Raw genomic sequence first — 19,950 nt, 5'->3', positions numbered from 1 at the left:
GATGTCGGAAAGCACGTGTAATTACACACATACCCTTTATAACATGTTTTTTTCTCGAATTACATGTGATAGAATAATATATCTCTTTTTATCATATTATTTTCCGGTATTACACGTTATTTATAAAGAACACATGATATTTTTTGAAAAAACACTATATTCAGTTTAATATCTTTCTCTATCATGTTATTTTATAGTAATACACGTTTTTTATTATGATCACATGTGATTTTCTTTTAAAAAAGATTCTTATTTTCTAGTAATTCACGGTTTTTATTAAGATCACATATTATTTCTTTGAAAAAACACTCTATTCAGTTTAATATATTTCGCTATCATGTTATTTTGTAGTAATACACGTTTTTTATTATGATCACATGTAATTTCTTTAAAAAACGATTCTTATTTTCTAGTAATTCACGGTTTTTATTAAGATCACATGTTATTTCTTTATAAAAAGATTCTATTCAAGTTTAATTTTTCCGTAACAATGTTTTTTAAAAAAAAAACACTACGTAACAATATTTTTTCTTAAAAATTCACTACGTTTTTTTAAATAGCATGTATTTTAGTTAAATATAACATGTGAAATTTAGATCTTACGTGCTATTTTGAAAAATATCACGAGACAATGTCGCCTACTGTAGATCTCAAAACAAACGGAGGATGGTTTTGTTATTTCACCTCTTCAGACAAGGTGGGTCCATGCTGTTTTCCAACAGAATTTTCTCTCTCTGCTAGTTTCTTAATTTATGTGTCAAATTTGGCTAGTTAGTAATATTACCCTTTTTTTTAAGTTAGTGTTTAGTTTTGTAAACATTTTTCAGATTTAGAACAAGTAAATCCAAAAATTTTTTTAAAAAAATCTCTTATAACATTGGCTAAAAAGAAAGAAGCTATAAACATAGAGAACTCTTATAAATTGAAGTATGAAAATATACTGAATTAGGTATTATATGGATTTTCTTATTTAGGATTCACATGATCCAAAAAGGAAATCCAGAAGCACTAATCAGACATTGGAAGTAGGAATATTTTCCAAAAGATTTTTTATTTTTTTTTGTAAGTGACAAATGCTTTTAATAAACAGAAAAGAAATTAGTATTAAAGTTGTAATTTAATAAACAAAAAGAAATATTTTCATTTCTTTTTCAAGCATGAGGTTATGATGGCAAGATGTGGATTTCATTTTCCCCCTTTTGTAGCCTTTTAATTGATCTATTATAATTGACGAAATTTTATTAGTTTATTATAGATATTTTAGTTAGCAATTGTTTGACAAAAAAAAAAGTTAGCAATTAACACTTTCAAAAGACTATGTAACACCTTTTTGGTGATCAATAATGCGTCCCATTCATATATCTTAATGCGTTGATGCTCTCTTCATTCACTGGTTAGTCAACTAATAAATATTTTTGTTTAATTACATTTGAAAATTAAAATTTATAGTAACACTCATTGTTTTAGATTAAGTGTCCTTTTTAAAAAAATTCCCGCACGCCAAAATTATTTAATATATACTGTATAATTTTTAGTACAAAATCATTTCCAAGCAATATCTATGAAATGACTTCTGTGCTAATAATTAAAAATTATAATTTAGTTTAAAACGACAATTTATTTGAAACGAGAATAAAAAAATTAAAAATACTTCTTTTTAGTGACAGGAGCATGATTTTTTTTTTCAGACTATGAATTTTTCTTTTCTTTAAATCCGCTATATTGTAAAATAAAATTAGGTTTATTTCTCATCTACGAATTTCTTTGATATTTTAAAGATGAGTTACACAAAACTAATAACGATCGAGATTTTATCGAAAACTGAAATAATTTAGTAGATGGTGTTTTATCATTTATGTGCATGTTAGAAATTTCTAGTGACGATGATGGTGTAATAGAATAATAAAGAACATATACCTGATCAGTAGTTACTAATATTTGGGTCTATATGGAAACTGAAATTAATTTAGTTATAATGAACAAAGTACAAACTGCATAAAGCTAATTTTAATCGAAACTACATACTCATAATCTATAGGTTCTATACGAAGAAACTGAATGCAGTTGATAAAGAAGAGTAGATCCAAAATGACAATTTAAATAAATAGTTATGTTACTTTCAACGTTACATACTTACATTACATGTAAGATCAGAATCAAGCTTTATTTTCCATAGCACGTTCATAAAAACAAAATCTATCATATATATAGCAACTAGCAACCACTCATATTAATTATATAAATTGGTCAACCTTCAAATTTGTAATTGGTGAGTTGTTCAAAGAGTGAGACTCTTTCGCCTTTCTCAGACATTTAAAAGTAAGACTCTCACTTTCTCTCTTTTTTACTTTTGGCCCATTTATATACAAAATAAAATCTCTTGACTTGGGATTTTCTTTTCTAATTTTTTCACTTTTTCTTTCTTTTGTCAATGAGAAAAATATTCACAATAAGTATAGGTATATAATACATATATTTCTGTCTACTTGGGCCATCTGTATAGTACTGAATTCTGAATATACTATTATTGTCTCAAAATTATACACGAACATCAATGAAATTGTACTTCCATAAGATTTTTTTTTGCGTGCAACTATTGAAATGTTTGCTTTGTAATTTTATGGATCCGAGACTTGTTTTTTTTTTGGGTAACCGAGTGTTCAACCTCTTATTAATTTTTTTTTGTTAAACTCTTATTAAAAAAATTCATTTGAATATGGGCATGTCCAGTGGCGGAGCCAGAAAATCTATTCATCGGGGTCAAAATATATTTTTTTCTAAAAGATGCATAAAAGATAGCTTCATAAGTCGATATACTAAAAGATGTGAAATATGTTTTTTTGTCTCCATCATCACACGATCGAAGATTGATTAAAAACACAAAGAAGAAAGAAGAAGAAGGTAAAACGTTTTTAGATCAGCTCAAAATAAATATTAAAATATTATATTATTTATATTAATGGGTTTAATTGTAGTATATTTACTGAAAATAAATTTTATTAGGCTTAATATTATCTGTAAGTACAGTGTAATTATTGGGTTTGTAATATAATTTTTTTTATAGGGGTCAATATTTTTATTGGATTGGGGTCAATAATTTATTTTATATAAAAATTCAACTATTTTTTTAAATTTCACCGGAGTCAATTGACCCCTACGAGTCTACACTCCCTCCGCCCCTGGGCATGTCCAACGTTGACAAATGACAATTATTACTCTCTATGTTCCTAATTGTTTGATGTTTTAAAATTTTCACACATATTAAGAATTCAATCATTGTTTAATCATTTTAACATTGTTTTTAATTTTAAATATTTTTAATAATTATCAACCAATAGTAGTCTAAGAAAATTAATGATTTATAATCATTATATCTTGAAATTTACAATTCACTTATTATAAATCAATAAAAATAAAAGAAAATGCTAGAAAATCAATATTTGTGGAACAAATAACCAAATCTATAACATCAATCTTTTAGGAACAGAGAGTAGTAATTAACTCGATCATGGTTTTTCTAGTCTTTAGAACAAAACTATTACGTATCTCTCAAAATGGTTTCCAAGACTATTTAGATGGTTTATATACTCTATAGTTTTTGTTACCTTATTTTGTTACCTCATATAACACTAGTTTTCAGTTTTTAAAAGCATAAACATAAAAGATTAAATTACAAATGAATACACATACACTCATATATATGTATATATATTTATCTCAAAATAAAATAAATCAATTACACTTTTACATAATAAAAGATTATCTTATTATATAAACAACCACTATTTCATCTACCATATAACATTCATTTTTTTGTAATTAATTATTTTGAAATTATGTCGCTTAATTTGACTGGATATTGATTTTGGAAATAAACTTTAGTTCTAATTTATCTCTTTCATTTACTATTTCATCCTATAAATTATTATTGTTTTGAGAATCCTAAAATAAATATAAATTGGTAAATATTTTTGGCTATTAAATGAAATATATGTAAAATTAGATATAAGGTAGTGATGGATCACATGATGAGAGTAACTTCCATCATCCATTGTCCCCTCTTCCTTCCCCTAACACTGTCTTTTCATTCCCTTCCATTCTAAGGGCATTGTCCCTTTCTCTTTTAAATCCAACCAAACTTGGCTTCTTCTTCTTGTTTCATTTTCTCCCAATTATTAGAACTTGTTAATACTTCCATTTATATGAATAGCTAATCTATCATCAAAGATCCAATATTTTCCAAAACATTATTTAAAAATTATGGATCATGTAGGTTCATATCGACGTACGGGTTACAGGATTGGTATTGATTCAAATCCATGATTAAGAGACCTAATTACTAAATTAAAATATATACTATATTTTTTTAGGTGGTGGAAGGGAAAGAGATAAACATGCATAATAATAATGAGCTAACTTGTGTAAGGACCACAAAATATATAGACATCGAAACTAAAACAAATCTCTGTCATAAGGATATAAACTATAAGAGACAACACAATTATTATTAAATAGTTTATATTGTAGAAAGAATTAGAATTGAGATTTATTATATAATTTAAGGGAAAAAATCTAACTAGAGGGGACAAGCAAAGATCCATCCCACATGGGATTCAGAAAATATATAAATTTGTGAAAAAGCTGAACAAAGGAAAACAACATTTGGAAAATGATGGCTCTCTTTGATACCAATATGACTGATTCTATATGCACTGATGATACACATATGTATGCATGTAAGTATGTATGTGTGTGCATACAACATTTATGCACAGATACACTTATGATACATATATGTGTATGTATCTATGTGTGTGTACATCTACAAATTAAATTTTGAGTATAAAGACAAATGTGAAAAGACAAATGTTAAGGTTGTGTCACAATGGGCAAGATTGCTATGTATTGATGTATCTTATCAGTTTCCATTATCTTCCAATTTCGCAGACACATCTCTTTCCTTCTGGTGAATTCAACATTGTGATTATACATTTCCCTTTTTTTGTATGTACGTAGAGCCACAATCATAATATTCATACGCGTACTACATCAAATATATGTATCTTTGTATATAACTATATATACATTCTGCAATATGCTGAATTATATTAATTGATTATTTTACCCCTATACATTTGATTGGTTTATAATAATTAACTAAAATTAGAAGTTGTACATGTAATTATTATATTACGTACCTACTACAAGGAAATCATCTGGAATTACAAAAAGAGTATTCAAAAGGCTTTAAGGAGAAGTAGTTCATTGAATTAGTTGATTTTAAACAAAGAATATAGATGTCTTTTAGTTATCTAATATATTATTTTTTCTTCTTAAGAAAAAGTAATTGTTTTTTATGAAAAAGATAAATTAAGTCAATAATATGAAATTTAATTAGTTAAAAGTTGGACAATGAGAGCATGCAGTGGGGGTGATCCGAGGAAACGAATTCGATCAAGTTCAGCCAAGTTTTTGTTTTAAATTTATTAAGCTGTTAATTAATCAAAGTATATATATTCTTCTGTCATTAGGGTAGCAATTCAGAATCATAAATCAGCATATGTTTAAATTATGTAGAAGCATAGCAAGAGTTTAGGAAGCCGAATTGGGTGGTTTTGGGTAATGAGTGAAGAGAGGCGATATTTTGTAAGCACTAAGCAACAATATTTTTGAATTTAAATTTGATAAACGATTTGTAAATCTAATTTTTTGGAGTTTGTGTATAGAGAGAAAGGTCTAAGAAGAAGAAGTTGAAAACAAGTGGATACTCCGACTCCTTCCCACCCCTTGTTGTCTTGCAATTCTCTCATCAATTATTCATCTCTCTTTTTTTCACATAAATTGATTGTGGTCTTTTTTGTTTTGATCCATTTGCTTCTATCTTTCATTATCAAAGGTTCCTATCATAAAAAATATGAGTCCATGGCCCCTCCTGTTTCACTCCATTTTGTTACTATTTTTATAAATTGCATAATAGCATGCATAGTGATTATAGTCAGTATGATTTCTGAGCCATTTCTTTGTTGACTTGATCATTGATTCTCAAGGATTAACACATGTATACATTCGGTAGCATTAGAAATCACATATTTTACATTATTTTATTTTTTTGATAAAAGGTTTGCAAGTATTTTACATTAATTGTCCCATAGAGCAACCCTCTCCCGTCTGATGATTGCCAAAAATAAATAAAAAAATAATTATATGCCTATAAAATATGATATTTTACTTTTTTTTTTTTAATATTAGTAATAAGATCTAAAAATTCTAAAATATCACAAACTTTGCAATATCTGTAAAACAACGAGTTTTGGTTAAGTTTATGCGTAATATTTACTTAAAGATAACAATATTATTTCTGCTCGAAGCTGCACCAGATAAAACCGAAATAGTCATTTTCTAACTAGTTGAACTATCACTCCAAATTCATTTAGTTGTTGAAGAAATTTACAAAATCTCCCTGTGAAAAATAAATCACTAAGAGATTGCAATGATCAGACACATTTAAGAAAAGTACTGTACCAAGTGCTACACATATATATCAATAACTATATATTTGGCATTAGACAGTACCCAAATTGGAATCTTGATTACTATACTATTTCTTTATAAAAAAATACCTACAAGGCTACAAGTACATGTACATGTGTGTTTACGCATGTGAATGGACCTGTGTTTGTGTGTGGTAATAATAGAAATTAAAGGGTATTTTGTTATTTAAAATTTTTTATGTATTGAATATAAAAGATCTTTATGTTGATAAGAAAATATATCTTTATATTATTATATATATCCAAAGAGCAAAAGGAAGCTCTCTAGGGTTTCATTCTCTTCATATATTAGATGTTATTTGCAGCAATTTCACGCATTCATTAGATATAGTTTTCTAGATCTATTTTATATTGTAATGTCTCTTACCATAAGAGTTTGGTCCGTCAAGCTATACATTATATTGCGAAACAATAAATTTGACATAGAAAAAAAAAACAAAAAATTTCAACAAAATAGTAACGAAAAAATTAAACAGTTTGAAAACGTATATTCAGTTCCAAAATACTAAAGATTGTCATAGAAATGACAAAATGGATAACAATGTGCTTTAATTATTTTCTATATTTTCAAAAAAATATATATATATTCTATATATTGTCATAATCTTTAGTATAGTTTACATATCATTTTCTATAGAATATGACAACCAACCGAATAGATCAGCCGAGATGATTAACATTTTTAGGGTATGATCGTAAACTCGGCATTTTTTAGGATTCTAAACTTGAACATATTATTTTTAATTAGTACTTGATTATTCGTTTCAGTCATAGTCTACTACATAATTTTATGTATTTTTCTACTACGAAGTACATAATTAAAATTAATCTTATCTCTTATCAAAAAAACTTATACATTTATCGAGTTTCCTTAAATATGTGCGTATATGCACAAACACATAATAATAGTAGACATATATCTAATATTTTAAAGCGACCTAAGAAATTAAAGTGGATGAAATGAGCATGGTATTGGTAATGCAATAATTATACCCATCATCTCCATGCATATATCTTTACGTATGTGTTTGATTATTTGTTTTCAGAATAATCATCAATTTTCATTGAACGAACATTTTCAAAGATGATATTACAAAAAATAAAATGAACCATATATATATGGGTCAGCCAATTATATTCAAATCATGCAAATCGTCCATTCTTTTTCTATTTACCACGTTCCTCTATTATGAATGTCACTCTATCTCTTGTTACTTTAATATCAAGCATTTAACTAACTGATCACTGAAATTAGGTTTTGTTCTGTTGGTTAATGAATGTCATTGTTAGATTTTGATAATCCATATAGTTTACCATATAATAGCTGATTAGCTGATGTTGCAGAATTCACATAGCTAATGTTGACACCGTAACTAATTTGAATTTTATCCATATATAATTCCCAAGTAATTCATTAAATGGTATTCATGAAGTTTCTTTTTGTTTTTTTGGTTGGCAAAGAAGAGGAAGTTAAGTAGCTGGAAACATAAATCATTTCTAATCTGAGCATATCATTGTTTCCCTTCGATTTCAAGAAAGGAAAAAAGAAAGGACTAAATATTACCAAACTCCAAACTCGAAAATGAAAACATAACTAAATTTAACTACAAAATACCATTTAAAACAAAATAATGAATTCTTTCTTGTGTTTTTTTTTTTCAAATTATTTTCTCAAACTAATTAAATCAACATTCTCTTTTTCTTCAAATTTCCATATATAATAACAATAATTAAGAGAAACAATTAAATACTTAAATTATGGCCTAAACCTTTGCCTGCAAGAGTGGCAAGTGATCTCCAAGCATGCCGTATCCATCTTCGTCATTGATCTCTCCTTCAACCTCTCAGCTCTCTCCACTTCTTCCCTTGCCTTCTGCCACATCACCCTGGTTACAATCCAAAACCGTTAGCCAAACCGAACCGAATCGAACCAAACCAAACCGGAATTATTACTTGATCGAGCTAGCTTTGATTACCTTGCACGAGCAAACTCAGACTGAGCCATCTCCATCTCACGGCGAGTCAACTCTCTAACCCTCTCGGCGTAAGCCTTCTCTATAGCCGCAAGCCTTATCTGCTCCGCCGCCTGCCACTTCAGCGCCTCCACACCTCCTCCACCACCGCTTGGAAGGTCCTCCGCGGTTGAGATCGAGCTGAGGCTGATGGAGAGTTTGAGGTCAAGATCGTGATGGATCATGGAAGAGGAACGGTTGTGGTGGTGATGGTCTGTTGTTATAACTGTTGGTCGGTGTTTCCTTACCGGAGATTCCGTAGACGGTGGAGAAGGTAAAAGCTGAAGCTCTTTGTGATGATCTTGTTGTTCAGCCATTTTTGTTTTCTTGTTTGTTTTTTTTGGCTAAAAGGCTGCACTTCTCAATAAGTGTGGGGGTGGCAATTACCAATCACTTTATATGTAAGCAGCTTCGTGTCTATATATATTATCTACTTGAAATTACGCTTATAACCCCTTATTCGAATTTGTTTTTTTTTTTTTTTTTTTTTTTTGAAAAAGGCTTTATATTTGTATTATTTGATAATTAGGTTTTATATATTTATTTCCTATAAGTTAACTAACGACCACCGTACCGCCATTATGTGAATTTGTTGTCAAGTGTGGTTCCATGATAAGACGAAATGATGTGATTGTACAACAATCAAAAGTTAAAAATAGGTTAAATATATAATATTTTTTTTATAAAAAGTTTTGTTGAGTAACAAAATATATAGTCACCAAAAACCAAAATTTTAAAAATGGGTTTTTGATGAATTTCATGCCCACTAGTTTAAGATTAGACAAATTAATTAAATATGATTGTCACACTATAACAATATCGATATCATCAATCCAAATGATTTCCTGAAGCTATATTATCGGGGTTTTTTTTTTTTTTTCTGCGTTTATGTTGAAATAATATAAGTATAAACATGTAAATGCAAACACCATTAGTTTTTTTTTTACGTTAAAAACTATAATTACGACCTGAGTTCCAATGACCAAAATTTTGTTTAGTTTTTATTTCAAAACATAGGAGCACTTGTAAAGTGAAAGTAATGGATCGGATAGTTTAGTAAAACAAAGAGAAATCGAAAAAAAAAATAGTTGAGGTGTGGAGAAAATCTCCGTTGAAGAAAAGACAGAGAAGATGGGATATAACGGATCACGTTATTGAAGCATGAGAGGCTTTTTAAAGAAACCCTTTTCACTTTTTCATCATCTATCTCATTTTATATGGTTTTGTAACTAATAACTTTGCGATTGTTTATATATATGAGTTAACGTATCCGTTCTTTTAGAAGGATGTGAAAATGTGGATGTGGGTTGTGTAATAATTGGGGATGCACGTGGCTTAATGGATTCCAAAAGCTAACTACTAGCTCCCTTACTATGTGCTTACTGCTTAGTACGAATATTTTGGTTATTTAATCAATTTCTTCTTCTTTTTTGAATTTAATCAATTTCTTCTCATATAACAGTTTATATTCAAAATAAATAGGTGATTTTGTAGTTGCAAGATTTATTTTAGGATTGAGAATTCGGAAACTAGGGCCTGAGTAGTCTTTCAACTGCAATCTCAATTGTCATTAACTAGTAATCTAGTATGGACTCTTTAACTGACAAAAACAAAATTTTCATAGGTTCAAGAGACTAATCTGAATTTTGATCTACTATTGCCTGGTCGTCAAAAACGTTCCTTTTTAATAAGGTAGAAATTGTAATGCTTTCTATGTTTTTTACTACTCCTGGAGTATATTGTTTTGGGTAACAAATATATATAATTTTTAATTGTTTCTTATGTTTCATAGTTTTTATGTGTGTAATATATGACTCTATTCCAATTATCTGTTATTTTCAAATTAATTCGTTTCCTCTTCCTCTATTTTTTTCTTCAATCTATCCATTAATCCGCATTACAGTACTACATTATTCATATAGCCAAACAAGAGAAAAATTTATAAAGAAAGAAAACTAAATTTACAACTAGCTCACAGTAGTAAAAACAATATTAAATAAATAACAAAAAAAAAACAACTGAATGGATGATTTAACAAAAAAAAAAAAGACATAATGATCCCAGTAAGTCAGTAACACATAATTTCTTTGAGATTTATTTGAGAATTTAAAATTAACTAAAATCTAATAGTAACATTTGGTTAGTTCCAATTGCCAAAATTTTCTGCTGAGAAGAGAAAGCACAATCAGTAAACCAATATTGTTATTAACCGAACCATAACCAACAATTATATGGACCGAACCGAACGATAGACCTACCTAAACCGGAATGGCGGGGATGTTCACTCTCCTATAGTTTCCCGCTACAATTTATTAGTGAAGAAGAGAGAAGAGCAACGATTTCTGTGGATAAAGCTTTGATTTGAAGCTCCCAATGAACTCTAGAGATCTTACACTCGTCTCTACTTCTGCAATTTTCGGTGCTTTGATTTCAGCTCTAGCATTTCGCTTCTTCTCATCAAACCCTAAAAACCCCAAATCTCGAAGATTTACTTGCACCGAAATCACCGCAATTCCCAGAAAATTCCAGGATCTAGATCCTTTCAGTCCTTTGAAACGAAATGGGTTTGTCATAATTCCATCGAATTTCGTTGTTACATAGCTAAATTTTCAAACTTTCAGAAAATAGAATCTGCTTTGATTTATAATGTTGAAATTTGGTTTGAATTGTTGTGAAGGTACTTATCATGGGATGATTATTTCATGGCGATTGCTTTCCTTTCTGCAGAACGATCCAAGGATCCTAACAGGCAGGTAATTTTGTTGATGATATAGTTTTAATCTTTATGTTCTTCCGTGGAAGCTGCTCAAATGTTGTGGTTGTGCAGGTTGGTGCGTGTTTGGTGAGCCAAAATGGTGTCATTCTGGGTAAGATAATATGATCACACTTGTCTTTTGATCTCTTTTGAACAATAATATGAAGTGTGGTTGTAATAGCTCTCACTTAACTGGTACAAGTATAAACAACGACTCAAAAAATTTCATCTTTCATTTAGGGATTGGCTATAATGGTTTTCCAAGAGGCTGCTCTGATGACAAACTTCCTTGGGCCAAGGTATTACGTTCATCTGATATCCTAGATTATATACACAAGTTGTCTACGAAAACTCATTGCTAGTAAGGAATGAATCTCTAGAGATAATGCAAGGAACTTTCTCCCCTACATTTATTTTCGATCATTTTCTCTTAATTTGCTCCCACCGATTTTGCAGAAATCAAGAACTGGGGACCCATTAGAGACCAAGTATCCGTAAGTACTAATCTTAGTGATGCAAACTACGGCTGAACCTTTTAACTTCTTGTTTTGATGAGTATTGTGCGCACTTTCTTTGGGGATCTTTAATACCGTGACATGTTACGGTTCTCATCCGTTTAGGCTCACTGCTATGCTCTGATGTTTATGACTCTGATTTTGTAGATATGTTTGTCACGCTGAAGTCAATGCCATACTAAACACAAACCACGCTTCTGCAGCTGGCCAGGTTTGTTTCTTTGGAGTTTCTTGCTTAAGCGAAAAGTTTAAAACTTTTTAGGATATGGCTGTTAGAATTTGCTATCTGTGGTTTCTTCGCAAAAGTCCATAAGTTGAATATGCTATCTACTACAGAAAAGCTAAGGAACTCTGCTGTTATATGAGTTTGTTTTGTCCTCCTCTAATCTCTTGCAGAAGCTTTATGTGACAATGTTCCCTTGCAATGAATGTGCCAAGATTATTTTACAGGTTTGTTCTATATACGATTGGCTTGATTTGTCAAATTTGGATCCTTAATAAGCTACTCTAGTAATCTTTTATGGTTAATGTCTTCAGCTAAGCGGTCATTTTAAAACCGAATGCTCTAGTTAGACCGATTAACCAATTCGATAAAAGTAGATCATCACAATCATATGTACTTGTTTCATTTCGCTTTTCTTTCTTGCAGTCTGGTGTTGCTGAGGTAATCTATTTTGTGGAAAAGAGACTAAATGACTCAGATGTTGCCTATGTAGCTTCTCACAAGCTCTTATCCATGGCCAACGTCAAAGTAATTAAAGCCACTTTCATATGAATTTTTCTCTACAATGGTTGTAATGGGAAGTCTCGTTTTGGTATCTAAATCTTTCCGAAACAAAACTTTTCAGGTCAGGAAACACCAACCAGAGATGGACCAGATCTTGATCAAGTTCGAAGAACACTTACTCCAACCAGGGACCTAATTGTTCCAATTCAAAATGTAGGGCCAAATTCAGACATATTCACTCAAAGACGGGCTCTTCCTTCTTTTCTTATTTCTGTTAACTTTTAATAACACAAATTCGAGAACTTTAGCACAAACAGACAGAAGCATTATTACCAAACAAAAGGCAATTTACAGAAGAAAGACACCATTTTCTCAGACTCGGTAGTTCTCCGGAAGAGGTATGACGCCATCAAAGAAATCCCCAAAATAGCCAGATGGCTCATGGACAAGTCTTGCGATGATGTCTCTGAGGGTGATGAGTCCTTCAAGGTTACCAGAATCATCCACCACATATATCCTATGGATCTTCTCGGCGTCTAGCATCAAGATCAGTTCCTTTAGTGTATGGTTCTTCGTGCAAGCAATCACACCGCTCATGATAGGAGCTGATGTATCCCCGGACTTCTCAAGATGCTCTCTAACAGATACTAAGAAGTTCTTCGTTGTGATTGACCTAAAATAAAGTTAAAGAGAAAGTATTGAAGATTGACAATGCTGCGAAGCTCGGTGTATCATCACAAGGATTTGTGAAGTATTAACCTGTAGTCATGGTAGATCTCTGGTGCAGTGAGGAGAAATTGAACATCTCTAAGGCTTATGTTGCCTACTGGTTTCTCGCTTTTTTTTTCAATTACAGGTATGCCTCCGATTCTCTTTCTCCTCATCAGCTTGAATGCCTGAAGAACTGGTTCATCCTCATAGATCTGAAACAGAAATGATGATCTGTTAGAAAAGAAAAAAAAAACTCTCAATGGAGCTATGAGTTTGATTACAAACTGACCTTTATGATATGATCCTTTGACATAATGGGAAGACCGACTTCAGAGAGAGTTTTAATTCCCCAATCCTCAAACCAGAGAAGCCCTGCGCATTCTGCCAGCATATGTATAACTCCTGATTGTGTGATAATGTTCTCGATCTTTGCTACACCTAAATCAACCACCGGGATGCTCTTCATTTTGTATTTAGAAAGAAGCAACAGCATGGTCAAAAAGGAGTTCTCTTTCTGCAGAGCCAGGAACGGTGCCCAGCGGAATGTTCCAGAGATATCTCGAACCTGTCAGAGAGGATATCCAATGCATTTCAGAAGCTGTAATCACAAAATAAATCTATGGAAGTCAGGTCCTTAATAGAGATAGAAGCTTCACCTTGGTGTTCTTGTATAGCTCTGAAGAAGTAAGGACCTCAAAGAAGTTTCCAGAAGTTACTGCTGAATCTCCGTTATCCAGAACATCGGTGGTGAAATCATGAGAAAATCCATTTGAAGCTGCAACAGCAGGGCTCCTTGGAGATGGTGGCTCCAACTGTTTTTAAAGTAGACAAGTAGAGTAAAGACATGAACTATAGTTCACAAGGTACCACAATCCAATTGATCACGACAAACCAGTCGCCTCTCGTATTAAAAGAGAACAATTACCTGATGCAAAAGCCAGACAACAATGCCTGGAAACTCCACAATACCGATGTAGCGATCAATCCAGCTGGCATCTTCAGGCGCATCAACATCTACAACAGGCGCGCTCAAGACCTTGAATTTCGATAGTGTCTGAACAGCTTCAGCCAAACTTGTGTCTGATCTTATCTCAATATCTAAATAGAGAAACCACAAAAAAGATATTAGCACAAATTAGAGACAGCAGAGCTGAAGCATTTTCTAAAAAAACACTCTGATATGAAAATATGCCAGATGTAATATTTCAAGCGACAGAGATGCGAAAACAACAACTCTTATTCTACCTTTCAAGAATATACCACAAGGAGGCTATGAAAGTAAAACCATCATGAACTAGTTCTGATTCCCTAAATCGAATTCCAAATTCTTAGTTCTACAACTTTCTATAACTTGAATTTAAATCTAGATCACATATTCCTACTACAATTCATCAACAAACACATACCAAGAACTCACGGAACCCATCAATAATTGCATCTCATAAATCACAAACAATCTCCATATCTTCCACAGATCAGTCAACCATCCAAATCCAACACACGAACATGATCATCCTCAAATTCAACACTATCACCAATTCCAACTAAAAGATCAGCTCATGATCAAATACCCACATCATCAAATCCTCATTCATACCTTGTGAATCAGAAGAGAGAGGGAAAGCAGAGACAGGGATGCTCTCGAAGCAAGCGTTGAGCTTCTCGTTAGGACTAAGCTGTGGTTTCTGCTCATCCCAGAGATCTTCCACACGCATCCCTAGCTTCGCTTCCGGGCTCGACACGTCACTACGATGCCCTAAGCTCTCGCTTCTCATTATCTTAATCTCCGGCACAGTCGCCATCTTTTCCGGTAAGTCAACAGTGAAAAAGGTACCGTCTTTATTATCCGGTAACTCGAAAAGATCAAAAAAATCCTCTCTTTTTGTTTTCCGTCAGAAGTTTTCTAAAATTGGCAGTGATGCTCTTTGTACTGAGAACTATCAAGATTGAAATATAAACCATAGTAGAGAGATCTTGAAGCAGAGACAAATTCATAAACCCTGTATGTTTTTAATTTATCAAAAACATCCACAAATTTTCAATTTCACTATAAAGATCCGGGGTTATTTTGAAACAATATTGATTTCATTGGGTGGAACTGTGATTTGTTATAAATTTGTTCAAGTGTAAAGGGTAGCCTGTGACTGTATGTACCATACTTCTTCGAGTAGACTCAAGATTTCAGCCGTTGAATTCAGCGCATTCGACACGTGGAAAGAGTAGGGGAGATCGTTTGGGTATTGGTCAGGAAAAGCGAAAGATAATGATTATAATAATAATAATATATCTCCATTTGTCGAAGTCGTACTTATCTCTATCCTTTATATAGTTTCCACTTTCCACGACATATATTTTATTTATTTTAATTGGCTTTTATATAATAAGATTAGAAGGATCCGCCCAAAAATTAGCAGCCGACCTATGAAATGGATAACTATCTTCTTCTTTTTTTCAATTTTTTTTTTTAAATACAGTACAACACTATATTTGTTCCAAAAAATCACAATTCCGAAAAATTATCTACTCTAATATTTATTTTCCTTTAAACATGCTTAACTGAAATAATCATGTATAATAAAAAATTACTAACTAATATTCGATAATTAATATTTACTATAAAGTAATAAATTTCTCTAATTTTGAATTAGATTATTATAATATCTTACGTAGTTCGATAAAATAATAATGTAAAATAATTTTTTAAAATTTTTTATGTAAATAGAGGAAAAAAAACAAATATAGTTAGAGAGAAGGATGGCCTCGTCGTGAAAGAAGGAATTCGCTCAAGACCCTCTTCCTAGACTAGTGTTTTCCATTAGGTTTAGAAGAGAGATTAGACCGGGATAAACCACTTCCCCTTAGACGATTTCACCCTGTTTCGCTACTTTGTGTCCTCTTTCAAAAGCATTTTCTCCAAAAACGGCTAGGGTTCTTCGATTTTTCTTCGATTTTGCCAAGTCTGTTCAAGATTTGTTGTTGTTTTGAAAGCTGTCTTCACTTCTGTCTCTCCTAGCTTCCGCGAATCCTGTTCTCGGTGGTAGGCTAGTGTTTCCTTCTGTTTTTTAGCTTCTCAGATCTGTGGTTTTGGTCTTTGACGGAGGAGTTATGTCTTCTGCAATGGACAAAGCAATGATGGCCATGTCGTTAGAGGAAGAAGATGTTCCGCTAGACATGCCTTTCCTGCTGGAGTATTCATCTTGTGAAAGAAACTTCCGGAGTTTAGTTGGTCGTACGCTTAATCCAGTTTGTCAACCGATGATCATTTGATTCGCACTATGCCTCGCAAATGGCAGAAGATTGGAAGATGTAGAGGGGTAGCTCTCTCCAAGGAACGTTTTCAATTCTTCTTCAACTCAGAGCATGATTTAGTCGAGGTTCTTGAGAAATGTGTTCATACATTCAACGAATGGACCATCGTTGTGGATCGATGGTATGAAAAACCTCCTGATAACTATTTGCAGTTCACTCCGATGTGGATTCAGCTTTGGAATCTTCCGATTAATTTCTACACGGAAAAGGCTCTTACTTTGTTGGGTGATCAGATTGGGCAAGTTAAGGAGGTGGCTTTTGATGTTACCAAACCTCAGCTTCAAGAATTCGTAAGGGTTAAAGTGATCTTTGATGTATCTCAGCCGCTTAGAAGATCAAAGCTTGTTAATCTTCCTAATGGTGGTGGAACAGCCACGATTCATTATGAATATGAAAGGGTTCAGAAACGTTGTTACGAATGTCAGAGGATGACTCATGAGAAAGATTTCTGTCCTTTGCTAATTAAAAAAAGATTAGAGGTTGTAGATGCTAGAAGAGCTGGTGTTCCGATTACCAGACCCAAGCCTCCACCAGTCCTGCAGGAAACAACCCCTCTTTTTGGTGTTTTGAAGGAAGATCAAGTGGGTATTGATCCATCTACTGGTAGACCAAGAATAGCTGCTGAGGTGTTGGAAGGAATGCGACAGTATTTACGGGTTTCCAGTGATGAGGAGAGATTGTTAAGAATTGATAAAGTTAAGATCTCTGTTGGAGAAGTGGAAAAGGATCTGTTTTCTTCAAAATCTGTTCTAAGGCTTGAGCCTTTACCTGTCTTTCATGATGATTTATCTAAAGAGAAAGGAGTGGTCTACAACTTCGAGAAGGCTTCTTCGCCTGTTTCTCTTCCCAGGGAAGCTCCAATTAGCCATTCTCTAGTTGAGGCTTCTATTAAAAGTGGTGCAGATCGTTTGTGGCTCATGGATGAAGATTCCTCCTGCTCAGTCGGGGGTTCAGGTAGCTTCTTGGCTCTGTCTCAACCTTATCAGAACATTTCGACGGTTTCTGGTCTTTGCTCCTTTGCAGCAGGATCTTCTGGAAATGTTCTGACCAAGCCCAAAGCTAAAAGTAGGAAGAGGCCGTCAAAGTACATCAGAAAGGAGAAGCCTCTGCTGCAAAGCCCTCATTTAAATCTAGTTGAAGTTGGTGGTGGTGCTCTAAAAGGTTTCAAGGAGAAAAGAAAAGCAGATGTTGTGGGTTCAAGCACTGTGAAGTTGTCAAAGCTTAACCCTCAAGAGGTGATCCCAAAGGGGGGATTGCCTAAAGCCCAATGAGCATTATCAGTTGGAATTGTCAAGGATTATGACGGTCTCAAGACTTGACAATTCCTCGTCTCAAGGAACTGCGTAAAAAACTATTCCCTGAGATGTTGTTCTTGATGGAGACTATGCACAAAAGAGATGTTCTTGTTGATCTTCAAGTTGTGATGGGTTATGATCAGGTTTATACTATGGATCCAATAGGCAAATGTGGCGGTTTGGCCTTGTTTTGGAAGAGTAGTGTGACAGTAGAGTTCAAGTTTGTAGATAAGAATTTGTTGGATGCTCAGGTACAGTTTGGAGCTTCCAATTTCTTTGTTTCTTGCATTTATGGAGATCCAGATAAGTCTAAAAGAGTTGCTGTTTGGGAAAGGTTATCAAGGATTAGGGTTGGAAGAAGAGATAGATGGTGTATGTTCAGTGACTTTAATGACTTATTGCATAATGGAGAAAAGAATGGAGGTCCAAGAAGGAGTGATGGTTGTTTCAAGCCCTTCACTGATATGATAAATGCTTGTAGTATGTCAGAATTACCAAGTCATGGAAACATGTACACTTGGGCTGGAAGGAGAGGTGTGCATTGGGTTCAATGTCGTCTGGACAGATTCTTTGGGAATAAAGAATGGTTCAACTGTTTTTCTGTATCTAATCAACTTTCTTGGATTTAAGAGGGTCTGACCACAGACCGGTCTTGTTAAAGCTAGTGAATTTTCAGGATTCTTACAGGGGACAGTTCCGTTTTGACAAGAGATTCCTGCACAAAGAAGAGGTTAATGAGGCTATTAGATTATCGTGGAATCCTGGCAGACCAGGGACTAACCTTTCTGTTGCAGCTAGGCTCAGATCTTGTAGAAAAGCGCTCAGTTCTTGGAAGAAAAACAACTCCATGAACTCCAATGATAAAATTAAGCAGTTCAGGCTGTGAGATTTATGAAGAGAGATCTCGCCATTGCTTATAGGGAAGAGGAGTCTTATTGGAAGCAAAAGAGTAGGCAGAAATGGTTAAGAAGTGGCAACCGGAACTCCAAATACTTTCATGCTACAGTCAAGGAAAACAGACAAAGAAAAAGAATTGAAAAGCTAAAAGATGTAAATGGTAATATGCAAGTGTCGGAGGCAGCAAAAGGTGAAGTGGCTGCTGCATATTTCCAGACTCTTTTTACTTCCTCAAATCCCACTGGATTCCATGACTGGTTCTATGGTTTTGCTCCTAGAGTCACGGACAGTATGAATGCTGCTTTGATAAAGTCTGTGACAGCTCAAGAAATAAAAGAGACAGTTTTCTCCATCAAACCTTCAAGTGCTCCAGGTGCTGATGGGATGTCAGCTTTATTCTTCCAACATTACTGGGTAATTGTTGGTCCACAGGTGATTTCTGAGATTCAAAGTTTTTTCACTGATGGAATTCTTCCCAAAGAATGGAATTATACACACTTGTGTCTGATTCCAAAGACTCATCACCCGATTGAGATGTCAAACCTGCGGCCAATCAGTCTCTGCACTGTATTATACAAGATCATCTCAAAAATCATGGTGAAAAGGATCCATCCATTTCTTCCAGAGATTGTATCAGAGAACCAGTCGGCTTTTGTGGCGGAAAGACTAATCACAGACAACATTTTGTTGGCTCATGAGCTTGTTCATAGTCTTAAAGTTCATCCCAGATATCTGCTGAATTCATGGCAGTAAAGACTGACATGTCAAAGGCGTTTGATAGAGTAGAGTGGAGCTACTTGAAGTGTTTGCTGGAAGCTTTGGGATTCCATCCCAAGTGGATAAATTGGATAATGTTATGTGTTTCCACTGTCACCTACTCTGTTCTAATAAACGACACTTATTTTGGTATGATTACCCCACAAAGAGTATTGAGACAAGGTGATCCCCTGTCTCCATTTCTTTTTATATTGTGCTCTGAAGGACTGACTCATTGGCTTAACAGAGCTCAGCTGGATCAGAAGATTGAGGGTTTTAAATTTTCCGCGAATGGTCCAGAAATTCATCACCTTCTTTTTGCTGATGACACCCTATTCCTTTGTAAGGCTTCCCTTGAGCAAAGCTTGGTTCTGAAAAATATTCTGATGGCCTATGAAGAGGTAACGGGTCAGACCATCAAC

At 33.2% G+C, this 19,950-nt stretch overlaps 3 protein-coding genes across 3 annotated transcripts; 1 reads left to right on the top strand and 2 right to left on the bottom strand.

Moving 5' to 3' along the window:
- Positions 1-8,124: 8,124 nt before the first annotated feature.
- Positions 8,125-9,026, bottom strand: LOC9313685 (protein SHOOT GRAVITROPISM 5). Its single transcript, XM_021025280.1, has 2 exons — positions 8,528-9,026; positions 8,125-8,437 (listed from the first exon to the last, which is right to left on the bottom strand). The coding sequence occupies exons 1-2, from the start codon at positions 8,878-8,880 to the stop codon at positions 8,308-8,310; spliced, it is 483 nt and encodes a 160-aa protein (XP_020880939.1). The 5' UTR covers positions 8,881-9,026; the 3' UTR covers positions 8,125-8,307.
- A 1,688-nt stretch (positions 9,027-10,714) lies between these two features.
- LOC9311980 (deoxycytidylate deaminase) lies at positions 10,715-12,920 on the top strand. Its single transcript, XM_002877570.2, has 9 exons — positions 10,715-11,127; positions 11,241-11,316; positions 11,391-11,430; positions 11,559-11,617; positions 11,775-11,812; positions 11,981-12,044; positions 12,230-12,283; positions 12,483-12,584; positions 12,682-12,920. The coding sequence occupies exons 1-9, from the start codon at positions 10,937-10,939 to the stop codon at positions 12,754-12,756; spliced, it is 699 nt and encodes a 232-aa protein (XP_002877616.1). The 5' UTR covers positions 10,715-10,936; the 3' UTR covers positions 12,757-12,920.
- LOC9313684 (SNF1-related protein kinase regulatory subunit gamma-1) lies at positions 12,795-15,262 on the bottom strand. Its single transcript, XM_002875865.2, has 6 exons — positions 14,869-15,262; positions 14,197-14,369; positions 13,928-14,083; positions 13,561-13,836; positions 13,320-13,483; positions 12,795-13,233 (listed from the first exon to the last, which is right to left on the bottom strand). The coding sequence occupies exons 1-6, from the start codon at positions 15,071-15,073 to the stop codon at positions 12,933-12,935; spliced, it is 1,275 nt and encodes a 424-aa protein (XP_002875911.1). The 5' UTR covers positions 15,074-15,262; the 3' UTR covers positions 12,795-12,932.
- Between the last annotated feature and the right edge of the window lie 4,688 nt (positions 15,263-19,950).

Source organism: Arabidopsis lyrata (genome assembly GCF_000004255.2).
Source record: "Arabidopsis lyrata subsp. lyrata unplaced genomic scaffold ARALYscaffold_5, whole genome shotgun sequence".
Taxonomy (NCBI): Eukaryota; Viridiplantae; Streptophyta; class Magnoliopsida; order Brassicales; family Brassicaceae; genus Arabidopsis; species Arabidopsis lyrata.
Note: the sequence above shows the minus strand (reverse complement) of the source record. Positions and strands in the feature narration are given on the sequence as shown.